This window comes from Protomyctophum bolini (assembly GCF_963924005.1).
Source record: "Protomyctophum bolini genome assembly, chromosome: 16".
NCBI lineage: Eukaryota > Metazoa > Chordata > Actinopteri > Myctophiformes > Myctophidae > Protomyctophum > Protomyctophum bolini.
In genome coordinates this window covers 31,260,647-31,284,235 of record NC_137877.1, presented here as the reverse complement: position 1 = coordinate 31,284,235, position 23,589 = coordinate 31,260,647, and the positions used below count along the sequence as shown (strand labels likewise).

At 40.1% G+C, this 23,589-nt stretch overlaps 3 protein-coding genes across 4 annotated transcripts in view; 2 read left to right on the top strand and 1 right to left on the bottom strand.

The window, feature by feature from the left end:
- cdca7a (cell division cycle associated 7a) overlaps nt 1–23,589 on the bottom strand; it is a 238,982-nt gene that overhangs the window by 43,921 nt on the left and 171,472 nt on the right. The gene's annotated exons all lie outside the window — the stretch shown is intronic.
- Nucleotides 1,113–11,114, top strand: LOC308331245 (acetylcholine receptor subunit alpha-like). Its single transcript, XM_080786561.1, has 9 exons — nt 1,113–1,338; nt 2,608–2,750; nt 2,889–2,933; nt 3,276–3,385; nt 4,680–4,875; nt 6,419–6,656; nt 8,572–8,795; nt 9,059–9,301; nt 9,399–11,114. Exons 1-9 carry the CDS (start codon nt 1,296–1,298, stop codon nt 9,525–9,527), a joined length of 1,371 nt encoding a protein of 456 aa, XP_080642687.1. The 5' UTR covers nt 1,113–1,295; the 3' UTR covers nt 9,528–11,114.
- Nucleotides 11,933–22,527, top strand: gpr155a (G protein-coupled receptor 155a). Of its 2 annotated transcripts, none has more exons than XM_080786307.1 (16): nt 11,933–12,043; nt 13,566–14,077; nt 14,203–14,602; nt 15,034–15,202; nt 15,379–15,534; nt 16,281–16,364; nt 16,471–16,591; nt 17,057–17,141; nt 17,951–18,041; nt 18,540–18,732; nt 19,706–19,801; nt 20,932–21,062; nt 21,520–21,615; nt 21,703–21,767; nt 21,861–21,998; nt 22,327–22,527. In XM_080786307.1, exons 2-16 carry the CDS (start codon nt 13,663–13,665, stop codon nt 22,520–22,522), a joined length of 2,436 nt encoding a protein of 811 aa, XP_080642433.1. In that variant the 5' UTR covers nt 11,933–12,043; nt 13,566–13,662; the 3' UTR covers nt 22,523–22,527. The 2 variants fall into 2 exon arrangements, with proteins under 2 accessions (XP_080642433.1, XP_080642434.1); XM_080786308.1 differs by having other exon boundaries at nt 22,227–22,519.

The window sequence follows — 23,589 nt, the reverse complement described above, 5'->3', positions numbered from 1 at the left end:
CGCGCACACACACACACACACACACACACACACACACACACACACACACACACACACACACACTCTAACACCCATTGAGAAATATAATCATGGTTATAATGCACTTAATACTGTATCATGAAAACCCTAATCCACATAATCTTCCACAACATCCAGCATGCTGCCCATTGTTCATCCAAATTCCAACCCCTACAGTGGTATTACCATTCATATATTCCATGACCATTTTCATCACATGTAGGATAGAGCTAAAAATACTGGTCACTCCTTCAGAGCTGTTACTGGAACCAGTAGTGTACTGGTCAGTATCCTTACTGTACGAGAACCAGTAGTGATGTAGTCAAATTTCGAATACAGACCTTTTACTTATGTAAAACATGATCGGAGTACCACTGGCACTGGGGTGATCTGTCCTGGCTTACATGGCAGTGCTGCTGAAGCAAGACAGCATGTGAACTCAGGTGGTCTGAGTGATAGGGAAAAGGGTTGGGTGAGGGGGGTTGAGACAAATCTCTCCTAATTCAGACATTGCCAAAATGGTCATTTTGTCCTTAAGTGAGATGAATGAGACTAGTTATTGAGTGACTGGCTGATTGAACAGATTGGTGCTGGGAGGAAATTGAGTTGCCCGGCTCATCACTGGCTCAGCAGGCTTGAGCAGGTGTAGAGGGCCACATGGGTGTTGTGCCCGGCCATCTGGAAACACATGGCTCTTGCAACATTCAGTAGATGTTTTTAGAATTATTCAATTAAGTCTAGGACTAATAATATAGTATTCAAAGTGTGCGACTTGACAAAATAAGTGTTAGGACAATTGTGTTTTTTTAACACAGATAAAACTGAATAAGAACATTTTAATACATTCTAAAATAATCTAGATACTTATCCTCAATTCATCAAAATTCAACAATGGTGTGGAAATTTGTTTGTTCCGATTCTCCTCATTCATATTATAACTGCAAATGCCATTCCTTTAAAAGCAGCTAGGGGTTGTCATTGCACCTGTTATGTTCTGTGTGGGCTATTTCACGATGGGACATTTCAGTGGTAGATTACTGTGGCATGTTGAGCTTATAACAGATGACAAAGAATGTGGCTCTCAAATGACAAACGTTGGCAGTCACACATACGGTGTCAGAGAAAAACAATACTACTACTTGGGCTGTAAGTTATTGGGCGCCAGTGCTGTAAGAATCCTTTAAGCAGGCAGATACATTTTCATTCTCCTAGGGGCCAGCAGGCAACAACTTGAAGTTGAGTCTTCATTTTGGATTTACAAGAAAGAATTGTCAAGAATGAATCTTTTATTTTTCAGTTTTCATCTAATACTTCTTTCAGGTAAGGAATGGGCACTAAAATGAGTGAATGCTGGTAAACCAGAGAAAGAAACGTGTTATTTAACTTATAGGCCTATGTTGTATTTACATTACATTAAGTTAAATCTTACCTACTAATTTCACTTTAGTTGCTTCTAAATTTTAGAATTACTTTAAATATAATCAATTATACTATAACAGTAGTTTCATGGTTTTATGTTGTTGGAACAACATAAATTATAACTAAATGTATTTTAATTTAAGTAAATTACTTGTTTGTCTTGTGCAGCTTTAACATGCTTTGATTGACAAGAGCATTTGTATGTTGCTTTACAACCTAGGGCTGCCGCTTCAATGTTTCACGAGACAACCTCCATTAAGTAGGGACGGGTCCTGGGTTTAGTGAGCTAATGGTTCGTGTTGCTTTAATACAGCCTTCCCCCCAAGGTCATGTGGAAAAGGAAATGGGATACTTCTCTGGCATGTGTCAAATGTGTAACAGAAATACTGGAATTACAAATGACCCTCTCAACTCCAACAAATTATGTAAACCGTATGTTGTTGTTGATGTTGTTATTAATATTGTTGTTTTTATTACTTACTTATATGTGTCAAAATGACTTCTATAGAAGAAGTAGGCTACATAGCTCTCTGTAAATACAAGCCAGTTTTCACACATTAAATCTGATATTACAAAGACATCAGCAACACTGGTGCTGCTGCGACAGTCTGAGGACCCAGGAAAGTGACCCTGGACGACCTGCGAAGTCTCCAGTGTTGACGACAACTTCTAATTCTGCTCATGAACAGATAGGATTTCATGTTCACCGTGAACAAAACGAGGCTGCATGGACAGTTCAATTATGTGTTTTAGAATTAAGATTTAGTGGCATCACTGCAGGGCACTCACATACCCAGAGGTCATGAAAGCATTTCACTGAGTGACACATTGGTATCATCATTAGATACTCTAAATCGTTGATTCCCAAACAGTGGGTCGGGGCCCATATGTAGGTTGTGGACCAATGTTTATCGGTCGTGAGTAAATACCCTTTTATTTTTGGTTTCCTACATTTTTCACAATTTCTCATAAGTTAAGAACAAATTCAAATGTTTTTCAAAAGATTTTAAGAATTAGTAAAAAAATTAAAGTAAAGAAAGACTATTTTCACTAGTTTGGGACCCAGGGAGCCATCACATTTCTCTTTGTGTCTCAAGCTAAAACATTTGGGAACCACTGCTCTAAACGAAGACGCTTTAAGTCTGAACCCTATCTTTGTAATTGTTGTAGGTATTGCCTGGGCTTCTGATGATGAAACTCGCTTGGTTAAAACCATTTTCACTGGTTACAACAAGATTGTGCGTCCTGTCGCTCACTTCAAGGACCCAGTAGTGGTTACTGTTGGACTTCAGCTCATCCAGCTCATCAGTGTGGTGAGAGGTTTAGTCATCCCATATCGCCTCATGACTATATATATTTTTTTCAATTTACTTTTTATTGAAGCCTCATGACTATTAAGGCTCACTGTAATCAAGAATCTAAATGATTGAATCATTCATCCCCATATGCAGGATGAGGTCAACCAGATTGTCAGCAGCAATGTGCGATTAAAACAGGTTTGTTTTAACATGTTTAATAATTGTTACTAATCACAACAGACTACTAATATTGTGAAACGTTATAGTGGAATAGCTCACTATAGTTAGAATAGCTCACTGAGTAATCATAACACATATTTTTGGAACTCTGTAAATGCAATATTATATAGACAGATACCTAAAGACACATTACAAGGTGCAACGTTTGGCCCATAATGTACTGTTCAAATAGTACAAATTAAAGTATACACAATGTAAATAAATATGTAAAATCCTGGAAATGTTGTCCATTTCCAACAGAAAGTTGTTCAGAAATATATTTGGCATTACCCTGATTGCCCTCTCTGTTCATTTACTCAGCAATGGAAAGATATGAACTTGCAATGGAACCCCGACGATTATGGTGGAATCAAAAAGATAAGAGTTCCATCAACTGACATTTGGCGGCCCGATCTGGTTCTTTACAACAAGTAAGCTTTCCTTTAATAAAATACTAGTTTGTGTTTCCCCCCTTTTTTCTTTACTTTCTTCATTTTTTTCAATTTTCCGTGGCACAGTTGTATAATAATAATCAAGTAAGCGATAAGAAATGTATCAATAGTTGCAGCCCTACTCAAAATGACTTCCAAATGATGTCGAGTCATGTTTTGCTTTACTCCGTTGTGTTGAGTGGAGAAGGCTCAGATTGCAACAGGCAGGAGGCTAAATCTGGCCCCTGGTAATATCCCAGGTCTCTCCATACCATATGCTGTGTCTGACACACACTGCTGTTTTTACCCTGACAACCAGCCTCCGCTGCCACAACAACCTGTGCCAGCCAGGCTGTGCACTGGTTGGTTGGGCTGTTTGACTGGAGTGCTGGCCAGACGTTACCAACCCCCCAGGCACTGATGTCCCCCCATGTTAACATTATCTCCTGCCACGCTCATGCTGCCTATAGACACACACAGTCACTCACTCACTCACACACACACACACACACACACACACACACACACACACGCACACACACACACACACACACACACACACACACACACACACACACACACACACACACACACACACTAAAGTAGCACTAACTAGCACTGGTTATTTTAATAGAAATCATAGGGGACCCTTTTTCTAAATATGATATATAGCACCTTTGACAGGTATAGGAGCTGTAGGTTCTTTCTTCTTTGTATGGAAGCGGCGCTAGCACATTATGGGGCTATTTCAGTGCTTTTCAACCCTTTTCATATCAAGACAATCAAATCAATCAAATATTTATTCAGCATTTGAGCCACGGACCACCATTTTATGAGATTTAGCCCCTCACAACAAAATACAAAAAGGATATGTTTTGTTTTCGTTCCTGTATTGATGTTGGACCATAGGAGACATAACAGGCAAACGTTGATCAAAATAACAATTCTTTTACATTCTGTAGTTGTGTAGACTTCTCGTAAATTAAGTAAAAAGATGTTGAACAATTATTGAACTCTTGAAATCTTATGGATCCATTTGGTTTAATTTTGCCATCTCAAGAGTTAAAGATCTACAAGGGTCCATTTGGTTACCAACTCTCCATCATTTAGCCACTGGACCACTGGATGAAAACTACTGGTCTATTTGGTTGCATTTGTACATTCTCAGAGTTACAGACCTGTAATGGTCCATTTGGTTCCTAACTATCAAGCATTCATCTGGAGCCCCAGACTTACATAAATGATAATGAATGAACACTGAGGATTTCCCATGTGTGCTTATTTGTGCCCACAGTGCCGATGGAGACTTTGCAATCGTCCATGAGACCAAAGTGTTACTGGAACACACAGGGATGATCACATGGAATCCGCCTGCCATCTTTAAGAGTTACTGTGAAATCATTGTGCTGCACTTCCCGTTTGACCTCCAGAACTGTAGTATGAAGCTGGGCACCTGGACCTATGATGGGAACTTGGTCGTTGTCAATCAAGTAATACCAATGATCCGTAACATTGAAACACAGAACTCTCTTTGAGGCACATTTTCAATATTTCCCCCAAATGTCTTTTTATTTTCATTTAAAAAAAAGTGTCCTACTGCACAATGCGTTATACAGTAGATTGCCTATTTCCTCTAGTCATTTGTAGATTCCTGGAAAGGGAAGAAAGAAAGAAAGACGTAAGACAAGTAGGACTACATACATGGCTTAAGTTATTAAATGCATGCACGCATCCACCTGGTTAACGGCAGACTGCTGGGCTGGCACTTTGGCATGGGGGGGTCAGATCAACATATGGAATGAATTCTGTACTGGCCATATATGGAGCGTGTCTTGAGTGTACAGGGTTTGATGAGGTCTGGCCATATATGGAGCGTGTCTTGAGTGTACATGGTTTGATGAGGTCAGATCAACATATGGAATGTCAGAACAGGTCAGCTCCATATATGGAAATCTATGGGTGGCAGCAGGGGCAGTGTACAGGGTTTGATGAGGGCCCAGGTAGGACCGGGCCTTAATTTTCAGGGCCTTGAATTTTCGGGCCTTGAATTGGAATATAGAATGTCAGAACAGGTCAGCTCCATATATGGAGATCTAAGGGTTTGAGGTCAGATGTAGAGTTGCTGGCTCCATATATGGCTCCATATATGCAGATCTAGGTGATGATCCAGTCTTCTCCATGTATGGCTATCCAGGGTTTGATGATGTCAGTATCGTGATCTCCATATATGTAGATGGCCATATATGGAGTGTCGACCATATATGGTGGTGTGACGTGTCACAAGGTGTAACGGGCTGACAGCCATATATGGTGGCGTGACCTGACTGACGAACGGACGGACAGGTTTTGCAGGTTTTCATAGTTGAAAGGTCGCATAGTTCGCATAGTTATTGCGACCTACAGTCGCAATAACTGCAAATTAATACTGATAAAGTAAACCACACGTGCGTGTGGAAACTGATCAAAATCAGTAGTAATCAAGGAGTAGTTCACCAAAAATCTATCAATAACACACCTCATAAAGCCTTGAATCCTTTCGGCTGTGCTTCTGGTATAAAACACAGAAGAGAAGTGTCTCCTACCAGAAACACAGCAGTGTCCTAAAGCCAAATTATTGGCTTAGGAATGTGTCCAAAATGAAAACAAAATTAAAGGCTTTATGGGTTGTCTCTTGTCATCCAAGAGCACCGTAAAGTAAGTATTTTTTTGGTGAACCACTCCTTTAATCAGCCTTCTAAATAATGAACACACCTTGCTAAATGTAAACAGTCGATATAATGCTTAAATTCTAGTCTATATAAGTCTATATAGACCATTAGCCAATAGCTATTGTGAAATCAACATGTTCAGTTCTTCTCAGCCTCACCACTAGCTTGAAAAGGCTGGTCTCTGGCTCTGCATGATTGTATGCAGCAAACAGATCAATTAAATAAACAAATCTATTGATTGAGAAATTCCTATTCCTAATATTAGTTGACTACGAACTACAAGGACGGCCCTGGTGTAAATGTCACAACTGTTTCTCTTCACCAGGAAAGTGACCACCCTGACCTGAGTAACTTCATGGAGAGTGGAGAGTGGGTGATGAAGTACTATCGAGGCTGGAAGCACTATGTGTACTATGCCTGTTGCCCAGACACCCCTTACCTGGACATTACCTACCATTTCCTCATGCTCCGTCTGCCGCTCTACTTCATTGTTAACGTTATCATCCCCTGCATGCTCTTCTCCTTCTTGACTGGCCTCGTCTTCTATCTGCCTACAGACTCTGGTACGTTGACACTTGTTTACAATTCATCTGTGTTCAAACATAGAATAAATGAGTTCACAGGAGAATCATCATATTACACATAATTACAGTATATAGAATATACACACACAGTCACACACAATGTAACACAAATGAGCTTTATTGACATGAGAAAACATACGTTTACATTGCCAAAGCAAGTGTCAAAATATAATAAAAACAGTTGAAAATGGGGAAAGTATATACAGCATTTTGTAAACAGAGCTACGTATATGTCACATTGCATTGTTCTGTAGATGTTATTTAGGGTATAAAGCTTTTTTGAAACAGAATAGTCACTTTGGGACAAATAGCTACATTTTCTCTCAAGACTATTTAAATAGTATACAAAAAGACCCTCAGATTTAAGATGTGTTTAAAGTTAGCAGCGTTAGCAGTGTTTACATGTGCAGTATGTCTGGTGGTCTGCTTGGTAGACGCACAAGTGCGTGTTTGTGTGTGTGTGTGTGTGTGTGTGTGTGTGTGTGTGTGTGTGTGTGTGTGTGTGTGTGTGTGTAATGTATGTCTGTATGCGTGCATGTGTGCGTGCGCACGTGAATTCCTACTGTGGGTTGGTGAATGCACTGTAGTGTGAGTGGTGGATATTACACCTGTGATGGCTGCTATCATTGGTTAAGTTGCTTTAAGCAAGGGTCTAATCCCCAAAATGATACGGCAGTGTTCCAAGACTGTGGAGTGTTGTATGTACCATGTGTCCATATCTAGAGGAATGGAAAGACAAACAACAGCAATTAAGTTGTGTATTAGAATATATACCGTAATTGTTATCTATAGTTCTAACATTGATTATTCAAATTAGGTTTATCTCCTGTACATTTCCAGCGAATACTTTTGTTTGCCATGAGCTTGCATGTCCGACATGTTGAACGCCAGCTTATAAGGTGTTAAGTTATTGAAACTGCAGTGCTCCAGTGCACATCTGGCCGTGTTCCCAGTGTGGAGGCCTGCCTCATTACCCAGCGTCCCTCTGTGCTGTCATGTCTGCAAGCAGGCTTTGCTTTCATGTATTATACATCACTAGATGGCTGTTTTTAATATGGCTGCTGACATGATACTGTGAAGGATGCCAAAGAGTCTTCCCTGTGGATTGATGCTTTCAGCAGTACCATACTACCATAGTACAACAAACAAACAGAATTGAAACACAATGACAAAAATATAATAATAACAACAACAACAACAATAATAATTAGCAATGTAAAATAAATGAATAAATAAATTAAATAAATGTAGTTTTTAATTTGTACATTTCAAAGCATGTAGGCTACTTTTAACCACGTAATTATTTTTAAAAGCAGTACATTAACTCCAGTACATTAAGTATCTATTTGACTCAAGTACTGGAGTTGAGTACTTTGTTCACTGATGGATATACGGGCCAGGTTATATAGTGACATGTGACAAACTAAAGGGCAATCAAAGCCAGATCGGACACTTCTTGTCCGATCGAGGACGAGGATAGACAGACGACGAGGATAGACAGACAAGGGTAGACAGATCTGCCCCCGATCTGCCCCTTCCCTCAACACTTTTAAATCTAGAGTCTAGACTAAAGACACACCTATTTTCCCAAGCTCACAATCATTGTGAGCTTGTAGATCTGCTATTTTCAAAACATTGTTATACATTTGAAAACTTGAAACGGGACATTCTGCATAATGAGTATAGGGCTACTTTTACTTTTGATCATTTAAGTACATTAATTTTGATGCCAATACTTTTGTACTTTATCTTTTACTCAAGTAGCCTACATTTTCTGGACATTCAGTAACCTTTGTTTGAGTATTTCTATATTGCAGTATTGATACTTTTACTTAAGTGTACTTTTTCCACCGTGCTTTATAAATCAAATGGACTTTGTGACGTGTCTCTGTAGGTGAGAAGATGACCCTCAGCATCTCTGTTCTGCTGTCCCTGACTGTGTTCCTGTTGGTGATTGTGGAGCTCATCCCGTCCACCTCCAGTGCTGTGCCACTCATTGGAAAGTACATGCTCTTCACCATGGTCTTCGTGATTGCCTCCATCATCATCACCGTCATTGTCATCAACACCCACCACCGCTCCCCAAGCACTCACACCATGCCCGACTGGGTTCGCCAGGTGTGTGTGCCTCTACTTGAGGATTTCCAAGTGTGAAAAACCTACAAATCTGATTATAGGCTTCCCTCAGTCTGGCAGCAGATTTCATAGGATGGGTCGGTTGGGTCCTATGTATTCTTTGCACTCTATAGCCATCCAGTGGCAGTAGGATGAATTGCATTTGTTTTTTTGTTTTTATCTTCTGCTGTCATTGCTAGCTGACAGTAGCTCATGGTGGTACTTTTACATTGAGTGTTATTTTGTATCTGTATTTTCCATTCAAGGTGTTCATTGAAACCATTCCCAACATCATGTTCTTCTCAACCATGAAGCGCCCAAGTCAGGAAACAAAGCCAGACAAAGTCATCTATAATGCTGATTTTGACATCTCAGACATCTCTGGAAAGCCTGTCCCTGCTGGTGTCCCCTACCAGTCACCTATCACCAAAAATCCTGATGTTCGCAGTGCCATTGAAGGGGTGAAGTACATCGCAGAAACCATGAAATCAGACGAGGAGTCCAACAATGTGAGGTTTCTCATTCTAAGGGAGGGAAGCAGGAATGTTGTTCTTCGTTGTCTCTTGTCATTGCGAGTAACAAATTATCTGTCCCTTTTCTCCACAGGCTGCTGAGGAGTGGAAATTTGTGGCAATGGTTCTGGATCACATTCTGCTGTGTGTGTTCATGGCAGTATGTCTCATTGGTACATTAGGCGTGTTTGCAGGCCGCCTAATTGAGCTAAGTAGACTTTAGAGATACTTGAATGTTTTTATTTTAAGTTGATTGTTGGCATTGTGTTCCTCTTTTAAACACATGAACCCTAACATCCTTATTCTGGGGGAATATTCTGTGAAAATAGATCTATAAGCTGTGAGTTTGTACAGTTATTGCAGCATGAAAACAGGAGAGAAACAGAATAATTCAGAATCAACTTTATTGAGGGGAGGCCTACTACAGATCCCTTGAAAATGCAGTCAACTAAGTGGTTAAAGTTGATGATTAGTTTAAAAAACAGTATTTGCGCACATCCAGTTTCTCACTGGTGCTGGACTATAGATAGTTACAGAGAAAAATAAAGGAAGTCCGCACAAACAGCTATTCCTATAACCTATTCCTCCCAAATTGGCCAATTATTTCCTCCCATATTGCTTGTCACTGCGGTTATACTGGCTCACCTGCCAGTGAGGATCAGCCCTCACCGGGAGGACAAAGCGGCTCCATCCTACTCCTCCCGTTCAACATTCCCCACTGACAGGCGCCGCCCGTGCCTGCAAACTGGATGCACCATACTAGACTGTGGGGTTGGGCAGGTACTGGGCACTCCTGATTTGTCTTGTTTTTTACACAAGCCATATTACGTAACCACAAACTAAGTGACTCATTCATGAGTCATGACTGATGCAGAAGTAGGCGAGACAGGAAATGCATTGGTGTCGAGAAAACATGATGTTCTAAAAAGCAGATGACAGTTATTCCACATGCAGTGACATGCAGTTGCAGTATACATAGGCCTGCCCTGCAGTATCTTAATAAAGGAGAGCACATGCATTGAGTCAGAAACATCTGAACCAACTGTATTGTCACATCACATGATTACAGGTGTAAAATACTGAGTGACATTATAATTTGTGCAAACTGGCAACATTGCTACAGCTACGGTAGGCCTGCATTGTTAGAGGAAGAGTTTGAATAGGGAACGATAGAATAGAAAGAAAAGAACACAGAACAAGTCAAATAACAGGAGGAAGGCACAGTCACATCAAATATACAAAGCCCACAAGGTGCATGAAAATAGACATAAATGACACTACGAAAGGCAGAAATGCTTCTTGTGCTGGTGGAAAACAGTACAAAAATAGCAGCAGGTATAGACCATCTAAAATCATCATGAAACTTTCATGTGCAGGGATAAAGTGTCAACAAAACGGAAACATAAGAATTTAGCAGCAGACCATATTGAGTCCCCATCTAATGCATGATATCAACTGTATCTACATACCTATATTAGCCTTGCATAGCCTGTTAGTGCCACAGTAGAGAGTGTAAATAGTCACAGATTGATTTAGTTATTATTATGTAGAGATACTGTGATGTGGGACATGCCTTGAACATAGAACATTGATTCTTATTAGTTATTTGCTTAGACGAGGCATTTTATTTTGTTGTATAAACTTTGTCATATCTGTTTCCCTGTAGGCTACCATCTGCAGCAACCACAGGTGCTGTAAGATTTGTAATTGTGTTGTGCTGACATTTATATATTACTTTAAAATGTTTGTGTTATATGACTTGTGTGCCTCTACTTGAGAACATTAAATAAACAAGAAGAAAAACGTGCTATCCCATGGATTGAATGTTAATTGTTTGAAAGAAAATCACACCCGTGTGAAGTGAGTGGTGCAACTGTGTGGGGGTCCCCAGAAGTTCCAGACCTACAGGAACGTGGCCAGGGGGCCGGGCTGGTTCCGGCGAGCCGCCCTGCGTCCGAAATGGTTGAGAAATGACAGTTACCGTGTGGGGGTCCCCAGGGGGTCCCTCTACTGTACTGTACAGTCACTGTACTATACTGTAACACCCCAAATCATCATATACCGGTATACAGTTACCGGGAATGTGTGTGTGTGTGTGTGTGTGTGTGTGTGTGTGTGTGGCGCTGGAGTGGTAAGTGGTTGCACTTGCACCCATAGGTTGCACCACTCAAAAGAGAAAAATCTGAATACAGTAGTATACATTACAGCATTTTACATGTTGTTCCAAGGCCACAAATTATTTGGGCAGTTCACTGTCTCACATAGCTCCACATGTTTGTTTGTTTTTTCCATCCACCAGTGTTCATGAGTTAAGCAGTAGGTGGCACTGTTTCTCCAGTCAGGGGCTACTCATATTGTTAATTTGTTATTGCTGTTAATGACAAGTCTGGCAGTGGCAACTAGATGACGGGCGTTATATATCAGCACATACGATAACATAACACAGTTTACCAAGCAAGCAGTGCTCCATAATCACACCAACCGTCTCTTAATCTACGTTTCTTTGTTTGGCGAGCAACACCGTCATACTCTCTAAGGTCATAAATTGTTGCGCTTGCGCATTGGTAGAAGCTCAAAGCTTAATTCGTTCTCCAAATGTGATTGGCTGATTCCCCCTGCGTCAAAAGAGGACTAATGAAAGTTGTAGGGGTGAACCCCCGGCTCGCCTGAAACGAACCATGTGAGCGAGCATACAGTATGTCCGGTCCGGGACGTCGACCAAGACTGACAATAACAATCGTAAGTAAACAGACAGTCACACAACGTGATCTCTGATTATTATCTGTTTGAACATAGTGAGCGTAGGCTACAGCAAGTCATCAACTGACGGAACAGTAGGCCGAGTTTCACGTTGACAAATACCCCACCGGTAGTCACTAGTCACTACCCGGGAATCAGTGACAGTGATACGACCTAAAAGTCAACAGCAGTGAGCATAAGGAATAGTCGCTACTCACTTCACTACCGTGTAATGACAAAGTCAGGTTTCAGAGATAACGAGCTGCGTAGAAACTGCTCTCAGCACTAAATGATATAGTGAGTTAGAACTGATGCTAATAAGGCATCTGTTTTTGTTCTTGATTTAAGTATACATGCAATGAATCAATGATCCAATGTGTTGGATACAGGATAGATCATAGATAGGCACCTCGAAATTGGCTATTTTGTAACGTTTAAAAAAAGTAATGTGAGGTATGCATGATTTGAACATGCATGCAGTATTGCATGGTACTTACCGTAATCACCTTTAACTTATTGTTTATGCACCAAAAGGACTGGATATACACAGGTGTAGCAATTGTAGAAATATAATTAGACCTTGTTGTTGCATTTTTAAGCATGTTCTATTTTACAAATATTTAACACCTATCCTGTTGCCAAACTGGTCCCTCTTGTCTTGGAGTGAGAAGTGTGTTGAACTTGGAGTGGGGGATAAGTTTCATCTTTTGGACTTTTGGTGTTTTGTACAAAGAGCAGCCGTAGGCACTGTGCTTCTTCTAGTAGATAGAAGTAGATTACATGTAGTGTAGATGATGTCTGTGGAGAAGAACATAATAACAATAATTCTGATGATACTCACAATGTAGCTAGTAGCTACACTACATACTGTCAAACCAATGATGCAGATTACCTGAATCTGCAATAATCAATAAATGGATTAGGCTAGTAATAACTTTCTCTAAATAAATAAATAACAAATGTTATAATTGTCCACAAAGCAAAAACTCAAGCAAAAATAATAAAGTTAATTCATGCTTGTTTTATCTGAAATAGGATGGACTAGTACAATGCACATAGGTAACTGCAGAACCTATATTTAACTTTAAACAAAACAAAACATGTTTTAACCTATTAGCACAAGCTCAATTTTAAGGCATTTGATTGACAAATATCTTATCTTTTAACACCTATCTTGTTGCCAAACTGGTTCCCCTTGTCTTGGAGTGACATGTGTGTTGTGTTGTAGTGGGGACACGTTCATCTTTTGGTGTTTGTACAAAGAGCTGCCGTGGGCAACTGTGCATTAAGACATTTTTGTTTTAGTTGTTCAAGTTTGTAAAGTTTTTTGTTTTGTTTTTTTATGCAGTGCTTCGCTTCCTTTAAACAGTTATTCAGTTTTCTTTAATGTAAAGCACATTGAGATGTTTTCTATGAAAATTACCATAGATATGTATACATTAAGTGCATTATTATTATTATGATTACATAATTATAATTATTTTTGTTTCATTAACTAGCTAAATTTCTTCCCTCACCACAGCCCTCTCCCTCTTTAATATCTGACCAAGATGAGTAAACAACTACTGTATGATGATCATAAACCAAGCATGAGAGCTGACATGTGATGGACGACCACAATGGAATCTAACAGAAGTAGCACCTTGTTATATGTGGAAAATTCCACTTCTAGTCCCTCCAAGATGTCTATTGACAAGCTCTTCCCTGCCCTCTTGGAGTGTTTTGGGATAATACTGTGTGGATACATTGCAGGGAGAGCAAACATTATTACATCCACACAAGCCAAAGGACTGGGACATTTTGTTTCAAAGTTTGCCCTGCCGGCACTGCTGTTCAAGAACATGGTTCTGTTGGACTTCAGCAATGTCATCTGGCCATTTCTGTGGAGCATCCTCATTGCCAAAGTGTCTGTATTTTTCACCGTCTTTCTCCTAACGTTGTTGGTTTCCAGTCCAGACAGTCGCCTTAGTAAAGCTGGCCTCTTCTCTATATTTGCCACTCAAAGCAATGATTTTGCTTTGGGATACCCTATTGGTGAGTAGAATACAGTGAACATATATTTTATTTAGTATTATTGCCCCAATTATGACAAAGTTAGCAAAAGATGTTCTTCTAGTGTTACATTGTTTTTTATGTCATTCCTCCCTCTCTTTCCTCAGTCGAGGCCCTGTACAGAAACACACATCCAGAGTACCTCCAATACATCTACCTGGTTGCACCTGTGTCCCTCATGCTGCTGAATCCCATTGGCTTTGCTTTCTGTGAGATCCAGAAATGGAAAAACCAAAGAGACCATCAACAGAGCAAGCTTACGATTCTTGGGATTGTCGTCTTGCAGGTTCTGAAGAACCCTATCGTATTCATGGTTGTCATTGGCATCATCGCCAACTTCCTCCTGGGCCAGAGAATTCCGGCCTTCATGGTGGAATTTGTGGACGGTCTAGCGAACTCTTTCGGTGGAGCAGCACTGTTCTACCTGGGTCTGTCCATGGTGGGCCAGTTGGGGAAACTAACCAAGTCCACGGTTGTCGCTCTGATACTGCTTGTTACAGCAAAACTGTAAGTGTTTTATTGTGGGCAAAATATATATATGGAGATTAATCCTTTTATTGAGAGATTTTTGGCCCGTTTTGTGTGTTTCAACAAAGGTATTTGGGTTTCTTTCTGGTTCTGGTATGCTCCTCTGTTGCTGCTATCTAATTCATGTATGAAATAATTTTCATAATCACAGGATTCGGTGACCCTGGCCTAAATTATCTCATCTAGGCTATTTCTAACTAGCTGTTCCTTAGGACTGTCACAAAGGGTTAGGCCTCTGCATGTTCTATTGTACCAACAACATGCTATTTTGCTTGTCGCTTTGCAAAATTGTAATCCTTTTGTGAAATCCGAGGCATGTAATGTGGCGGCAACTGTTTTCGTATTTTAATTGGCATTCCCTTGGTTTTAGACGATTTGTTTTTAATTGTTTCCTTTTGTTTCCTATTTAGGTTGGTGATGCCCCTAATGTGTAAGGTCATGGTGGGAGTGTTGGATTATAGTAACAGCAGCTCTCTGAACCATTCCAGCCTTTCTAACTATGCCTTTCTTTATGGAGTCTTTCCCACTGCACCCAGTGTGGCCATCTATGCTGCTCACTATAACATGGAGCTAGAAGTTGTAAGTCGCTATTATAATCAAGATGTGTGTGTGTGTGTGTGTGTGTGTGTGTGTGTGTGTGTGTGTGTGTGTGTGTGTGTGTGTGTTCAGTTAGCTACCTAACAGCTGTGTCATGTACTGTAGCTTACATCTTGTGATAAGTTGTTGTGTGATTCTTGTGTTTTACTATTCAACAGGTTACTTCTGGGATGGTTATAAGCACATTTCTCTCAGCTCCAATAATGTACGCCTCTGCCTGGTTACTTACAATACCTGGGATGGATCCTAAGCTGTTGATGGATTCACTACAGAATGTTAGCTTTAACATCAGCATTGTGAGCTTAGTTGCCCTGGTGAGTATTAGCTGCCTGCACCTTCATGAAATGAGGGCTATCATTACCTACAGCTGCTGCTATTTGTGACTGGCTTTGTAGCAGAGAGACCTTTCTGTTTGATTTGTTTGAAGGCATTATGCTTTATTTCAGTAAATTGTTACTTACTAACAAGGCATGGTTTAACGATAAAGATCTTTTTCACTTAAATCCATTCATACCTTAGCAGTACAATTACAGGGAATGTAGCTGTAGAGCTGGCCATTGTCTGATGGTACAGTTTTACACAATACTAATGTAACAAGAGACCACACAGATATATTCAGCCAAGTACTGTAGCTGCAATAATAGTAAGACCTTCGCTATGTAAAAACAGTTGCAGCCAGGGGATGAAAATTGATCTGTTCAGTCACCAGCTGAGCAGGATGGTGTTTTGGAGACAACAGATACTGTACCTTACTTCCTCATTTTATCTGACCTTCAACACAATGGAACTAGAAACACGTTGAAAAATTGGGTTTTTTTTAACTTGCAAGTAAAGAGGACAATCTGTGGCAGTTTTATTATACTTTAATGTTCCAATTTCTTTTGCAGTGTTTTTTTATGTCTACCATCCTCCTCAGTAAATTAACTGACACCTGTACCAATCAACAGTGTTGGCGGTTACAAATACATAATATATGTGTGTCAACTTTGTGTCATCACAATTAATGAGCAAATACAATTTAATCACCTTTTTAATGCTAAATGTTCTGTTTGTGGAATAGGTATGGACAACAGCTATCATGCTCCTTGGTAAGAAATTCAAGAGACTACCTCACATGTTTACATTCAACCTGTTCTTGGCGCAGGTAAGCAGCAGTACTGTACATTCATTGCAACACCAAAATTAATGATTTATCAGTATTTATATTTTCAGTTCTACTTTTGTAAATGCTTGCATCTACTCCCTTCCAGTCTTCAACATGTATTGGAATGATCCTATGGAACTTCATTGTTAGAGAAGACACCTTCTTTGGCCAGGTTTTGACGTTTGCATTGTTATATACTTCCCTCTACAGTACATATGTATGGCCAGGTATGTATCTATGTACTGTATACAGTCCACTGCCTACCAACATAAATACCGTTTACAATGTAACATTGCAAACGGTATTTATGTTGGTAGGAAGTGGACTCTCTGTACCTCTTTATGATATTTTATAATGACAGGGATTACATATTTATGTACTGTTGGGTTTAGTGCTAGATCCCAGGAAGTGTAAGCACAGAACACCTCGCCCAAATCCTTACCCTAAATAGTGATTTCTACTTGGTTGTGTGCTTTGTTGAGCATAGAAAATGGAAGAAGCTCAATGCGTTATACTGTGATGGGTTGTGAGCATGTAAAGCTACAGCTGGCTAACCAGCTGGGATCTAGCTCTAACCTTTTCGGAATTACTGTTTCCATTTGTTTCCACCACAGAGATTCAATGCGTGTTTATTTATACATGCATGCAGTATGTGTCTTTGTATAAGTCTTAGTTTTTTCCCCTTTTTTTAGGCTTAATAGCGCTTTCTCTTGTGCTAACAAAGAGTGGTGAGGAACTGAAGGTATCACCAGCTGTCTTGGTGATGGTAGGCTGGGGGTGAGTAAATGACTGGAAATGAGAAATGAAACTAATCTGGTATGCTTGGTTCACAAATGCTAAATTCGTAGACTAAAAGCCATGTGGTGCAACCACTCCAAGGAACAGCAGGGGGGGAAGGGGAGTTGCACCACTCAGTTCACACGGTGTGATTTTTCTAATTTGATATGGACATCACAATCACATTGCTCATTGCACAATTGTACAATTTGTAGATGCATTGCTTACATTGTGTGTTACAGTAGCACAAGTGCTAATTTTCACCAGCTGTCCACAGGAGACTTTTCAAAAATACAGTAACACTTTAGTTTAAAAAAAACCCTAACCCCAATCAAGTACAAAAATAATATATAAGAATAAGTACACCCTCTGGACATGACACTAGTATGTTGCAAATAGTAAGTGTTCTCAAAAGATGATTCATCCCTAAAGCAGAGTTCCCTTTACTCTCATTAGGCAGACATCTAATCTAAATGCCTGAACAAGTAATTTATTTGTCTCTCAATTGGGTACAGTGGACACACCAGTTAAATTCTGTCTTTCTTTCTTATATATATATTTTAGCTGCTTTTCTGTTTTTCTTGTATGGAGTTGCATGGCGACCCTCTGGTGTGGTTAGGACTTAAAGCCCAATCTACACCAATGATTCGCCTTGCAACTCCTTGCAATATGCAGCTATGGCACACCTGATCTTGTCTCACGGCGGCACACCAGTATAATGTTTAGTCTACATTTTGATTTTGTTTGCAAATGGCCACCATGAATTAGATGGCAACATTTCTGCTGTTCTGCATTTTTTCTGTTTCTAGAGTTCCGGCCTTTGCCACTGCAGTGCTGCTCATTTCTGGGGAGAAATTGCCAGACACAATTGACTCAGCCTTCTTTTACGGCAGACTACAGGTAATAATTATAAAATTCTCACTCCCTCAAACATCTGTTAACACCCCGAACGTCCGGGGTTATTTAATCCATTAAATCATAGCGCCCAGCGATTTATAGCAGCGGAGGACATTTAGCGACGGACCGGATGCTATCCCGGATGCGGCTGAAGTAGATTGATGTAGCCAAAACACTCATGCGATCGACAACAACGGGAGGTATGATTAATTCTAACGCGACTAGCGACGGGACAGCGATGGGCCGTCTAACACACAATCAAGAGTTATTAACGTTTTAAGATTTTCGATCTCGTCTGCTAAAATGGGGGGGAACATTTTCGATGACGTCCCACCGGAAAATAACATTGATTGTTGCGCAACAGACGCTCCCAGCCTGTGGAGCAATGCGATCGGTTTTGGGCGCATATTATATGTTCTGGTAATACTTATAGGAACTTATATATATATATACTATAGGAAATGAGTTGCCTAACAACCTTCTGTATTTTGTTTTGGCCAGATAGCGTGCACCACGGCTGTGCTTGGCCTCAGCATACTGCTTGGAGGGAGCTCTCTGGTGTGTCTCAGTAGAGGGAGCTGGGACTCAAATTACCAAGTCCTTGAGAGAGACGTCTCTGTTGGCACTGCGGAGGACTCGAGACCTGTAGATGAACCAGGGAACCAAAATGTGTTGGAGACAGCTGTTCCATCAGGTAAGCAAACTACAGTTAACTACTGTGTTTAACTAAAGAGACCAATGTCTCAATGCCACTGTGTCTTCATCAGAGTTGGCTGTCGCCTCACAGCTAGGAGGTCCTGGGTTTGTTTCCTGCTGGGGGCGTGTTCCGTGTCATCAGTGCCCATACCCTTGGTGGGGTTGGAAAAAGGGCCTTTCTGTGTGGAATTTGCATGTTCTCCCCATGTCACTAAACATGTAATCCTGGTCTCTTAACTGCCTCCCCCTGGCCAGTCGGGGCGCCTGATGGAGGGGAAAGTAACTGGTTGGAACTTCCTTCTACACGCTACGTCCAACCAGGGAAACTTCCCCCTGTCAGGTGAAAAGAAGCGTCTTGGACTCCTCATGCATTGAAAGAAACATGAGGTCAGTCTGTTGCTCTCCCCAGGTTGGCAGAGGAAGTGTAGCGCCCAGGATTACAAAAGACAATTGACACTGGGTGAAAAAATGGGTTACAAAAATTGTGGGATAAAGATTTAAGGGAAAAAAAAACGTTGGACAACATTTGAAGTAGCTTGTTTCAATCAAATCTGTGCATGGATCAGAAAGGGGCAGTGGGTGAGACATCTGCAAATCAACCAAATCTGCTATTCTATCAAAAAATGATCATGCAGTACCTTATGGAGGAAAATGTTCTACCTTTTAGTCAAGTGATTCATCATTTAAGCCAGATTTTGTTTAGGTGTCTGGACAGCAATAAACTGTGCTGTGCTGAACAATGCTGTTGGGCAATGGTTCGCTTTAGTATAATGACATGTTCCAAGTCTGACTCACCTTCAAAGTAAAAACAACAGGTGTCGGCAAGATCAATCTTTTGGGAACTGCTGCTTTCTTAAGATCACTGTAGTTGTTTTGTGTCCTTCAGTCAGACAGAAGTTATTGAATAACTAAATAAATGTCAACATACAGTAGCTCATACTTGCCACTCACTCACACATTTGTGTTGGCAGAGTGCCTCATATGCGACTGCGTCCCTGCCCAGCCCCTGGATCTGCCTGATATGATTATCAGTACAAACATGAATGATGTGCCACCCACACAACTGGGTATTGTATGGTTCCGCTAACTGTTCTTACACAACACTCAGCAACAGCAAAATGTTGTCGCTGTCGGGTAGAAACCTTGTATCTCCATATTTCAACTTCTCGCTAATTAATGCCGTATGTAAGTGTTGTGCAAAAGTAGCGAAAATGGCAGATCTACAAGCTCACAATGTGTCACATCGGACATCCTAAGGTGAGCTTGTAGATCTACAATCTTTGCTAGTTTTGCTTAAGTGTTGTCTGTGGGTATTGTAAATATTCAACCAATGATAAGTGATAGCCACACAAGCCAGCACATTTGTCACAAGCCAGTGCTTGTGACAAATTAATAACTACATTGAATCCATTAGAACAGGGGTTTTCAACAGGTGCTCTGTGGACCACTAGTGGTCTGTGGAGGTATTGCATGAGGTCCCTGACCATGCATTTAGTAATGTAAGATTGATGATGTTTATTTTTACATTTCCTTTCCACTAGTTGAGAAACTGAACTGAATGACCTGGTGACCTATGATGACCATCCATGTAGTAATTTACTGACAAGTTGGAGGTCAAGAAATTCAACAGAAAAGAGAACTTAGAACCTCAAGAGGGGGAAGTTCACAGCATTATCTGGTTGAGTCATTATTATTAGTACATTATTAGTAGTCAATAATGGGCCATTGGTTGAGAAATAGTGGGATCTATACACATGGGATGCATACTACATGTTGCAAAAGCACTAATCTTAGTGCATTTACACTTTGTACAGTAACTCGCCCAACACAACAGTGGTTGATTCTAAGTCAGGGTGGTGGTTCCTTGTTCACAATCAGTTGAAAACCCCTGCATTAGAACAAAGCTTATTTTTTCCATTTCTTGAAAAGTAAATGTTTTGGACATTTCCACCCGACAGCGACACTGTTTGACTGATGGGGAAAGTGTTACAGTATACTTTTCAAACAATTTAACGGACTAACGTTGATGAGTATCTTTGCATTTGGCCCAGTAGGCTATTTACTGGAAAATCGTATGCAATTTTTTGTCAAAATTCATTAATCTAAGATTATCCTGATGTTGTGCTCATTGTATTTGATGAACAACCCAGATTACATTGAGTGAATAGTCAACCTTACATTGTGCTGCCCCCCTCAGGTCAGTGTGGGAATAGCTGTGAATCCTCAGACTGTCTACTTGTCCAAGTGGAGCAGTTCCAGCAAGATGCAGATAAACAGTTGCCACGTCATGTACTATTATGTTTGCTTCTGACTGTCAGTCTGCTTGCTGTGAGTAGCCCAACACTAATGCCCTCTCCATTAATTTAAGTAATCATACTGCTAGATAGAATTTACTTCTGGTAGGGGTTGATACTTGAAGACAGTAGTGAGTATGTACGTATGTAACTTTAATTATAAAGTGCAATTCAAAACATCTCCATGGAGATGGATGGATGGATGGATGGAGAATTCAAAACAGGAGTTACAAGGTATAGGGTAGGGCTTGCATCCATAGAGAAAGTTTGTCGAGCTGCAAAAGCATTTGAAATTGAAAGTCAATTTAGCACACTTTCCTGTGGTTTATAAGTTATAACCTGACACGAGCTGAAAGTCCTGCTGTAAACTCTACATTTTACTTAAAGTTGTGAATCCTTTAAAATAACTTTTCAAAAATACAACTGGTCCTGTGTCTATATATATATATATATATATATAATAACTTGTTTGATTTCACTGCTTTTCATAGAATTTCTCTAGCTACCTGTGGCTGATCTTTAACCGTGTTCCTGGGAGACTCTACTTAGAGCTGCAGTTCTTTTGTGTTGTGACTAACTTTGGCCAGGTAGGTCTTTTCTAAAACACTAAGATTGTGACTACAGGTAATAATATTCACTATGTCTGTCTGACAAAATATGTATTCTTTCATCAGGGATTTATTTCATTTGGACTTTTTGGGCTTGACAAAACGTTGGTTATACTACCATTCAAGAAAAGGTAATTATTTTCTTTTCACAATACATTTCCTCTGTACTGTCTAAGGGTTTAAGATACTTAGTTCAAACCTCTGATATTGTTAATTATGTTTAGGATATACCGCCTGTGGTATGGGAAGGAGAGAGCAGAGCAACCAGAGACTGATTTACCTGAGGATATCAGGATGACCTGCACTCAGTTCAACAAATACCACAAGGACCAATGTATTAAGGACATTGTTCACAAGAGAAGGTGAGACTCATTGTGATATTTTCCAACGCAGACCTCTTGGAGAAAATGCTGTCTGTATGTGCCTTATTTGATCCAGTTTTACTGTTCAAAATACAGCCTGTCACTTTCATGATCACAATTACACGTTATATGAAAAGTGCATAAACATATTTTTAGACACAGTGTAAAAAGTTATTACAGCTGTGTTGTATGCATTGTGCTGAGCATGCCTCTCTTGCTTCCTTTAAGCAATCTCTTCTCACTCATCCATCCAGCCATACACCGTTGCCCTAGCAGCGATGAAGACAACTTAATTGGCCCTTGGGGGAATACTTCCTTTGACTCACAGGTGTGGGAAGAGGACCATGGTGGACACATTTCAAGGCAGTGATCTGGTGGAGTGGCTCCTACAGGTGGGCTTAGCACAGGACCGAGGCGAGGCGGTGCTCTATGGGACTCGGCTACAGCAGGGCGTTGTACTCCAGCACATCAAGCAGGAATATGACTTCCAAGACAGTAACTTATACTACTGCTTCAACACATGAATGTTCAGGATTCTCTTTTTATTTATTCGAAAGTGGCCAATTTGCTTTTCAGTACGATTCAAGGGCACAGTATGTTAAAATGCGACGGGCCTCAGTAATTATTTAATTGGTGTCATGATGCAACCAGCTGGGAACCACACTGACTTTTACTTTAATGTAATCTAACCGCATAAAAGCATGACTCTCACCAATCTCGAAAGCCTTGCGCTGGCACTGGGTGATGAATGAGCTAGCAGGCAATACTAATATTTAGAAGTGAGTCAAGTGACTTGAAGATTTTGCTGCTTTTTACTATTTGCACAGCAATGCACACATTATATAGGTTCAACCAGAATATTTTGGCATTATGGTTTTGTTATTGCTTTTTATAAATAATAGCCCAGGTATATTACCGTAACAATAATTACCATATGATGGTAGGTTGTGGGCTCTAATCTCCTGAAATGCCAATGCAAGTCGGTCAGAACTCAGGGAATGTAAATGCATTTTATGTGTACATTTTTGGATTGAATGAAGGGGAATGTATTGGCCAAGATACTGTAAGTGATTAAGTTGCTCAGTTGATATGGAAAAAACTATGCAAAGTCAATAACTATATTTGGGACAAAATGTCACAAACAATGTTGCTTTAGCCTTAACAAGACAGTTACAGTACGTATTTTGGAAATATGGAACAGAATTGTGTACACTAAAATAAATGAGATTATGCATTTTATGCCAAGGGCTGCATATTTATTATGTTTTTAAAAAAAAAGACATTTGTGAACACTTAAGTGCTGTGCTGATTCTCATCATTTCTCATTTTATACAAGCTTATATTTTATATCGAGCTTAGCAGGATTTTGTAGTTGCATTAATAAATTAACGTAAAAGGTTCAATATGTAAAACCATAACGTATTGCATCAAAAAATTCTAAATACTGTCTGTGCAAAGGAGTACTGTACGTATCTAGTGGTCTGCTTGGCTGAGAAGTTACAGTATACCGTACAAAAGTAAAACTTTAAACTTGGGAGACATGTCAGAGGTTCCCAAACAGTGGGTTTTGATTGACCCATTTTGGGGTCAC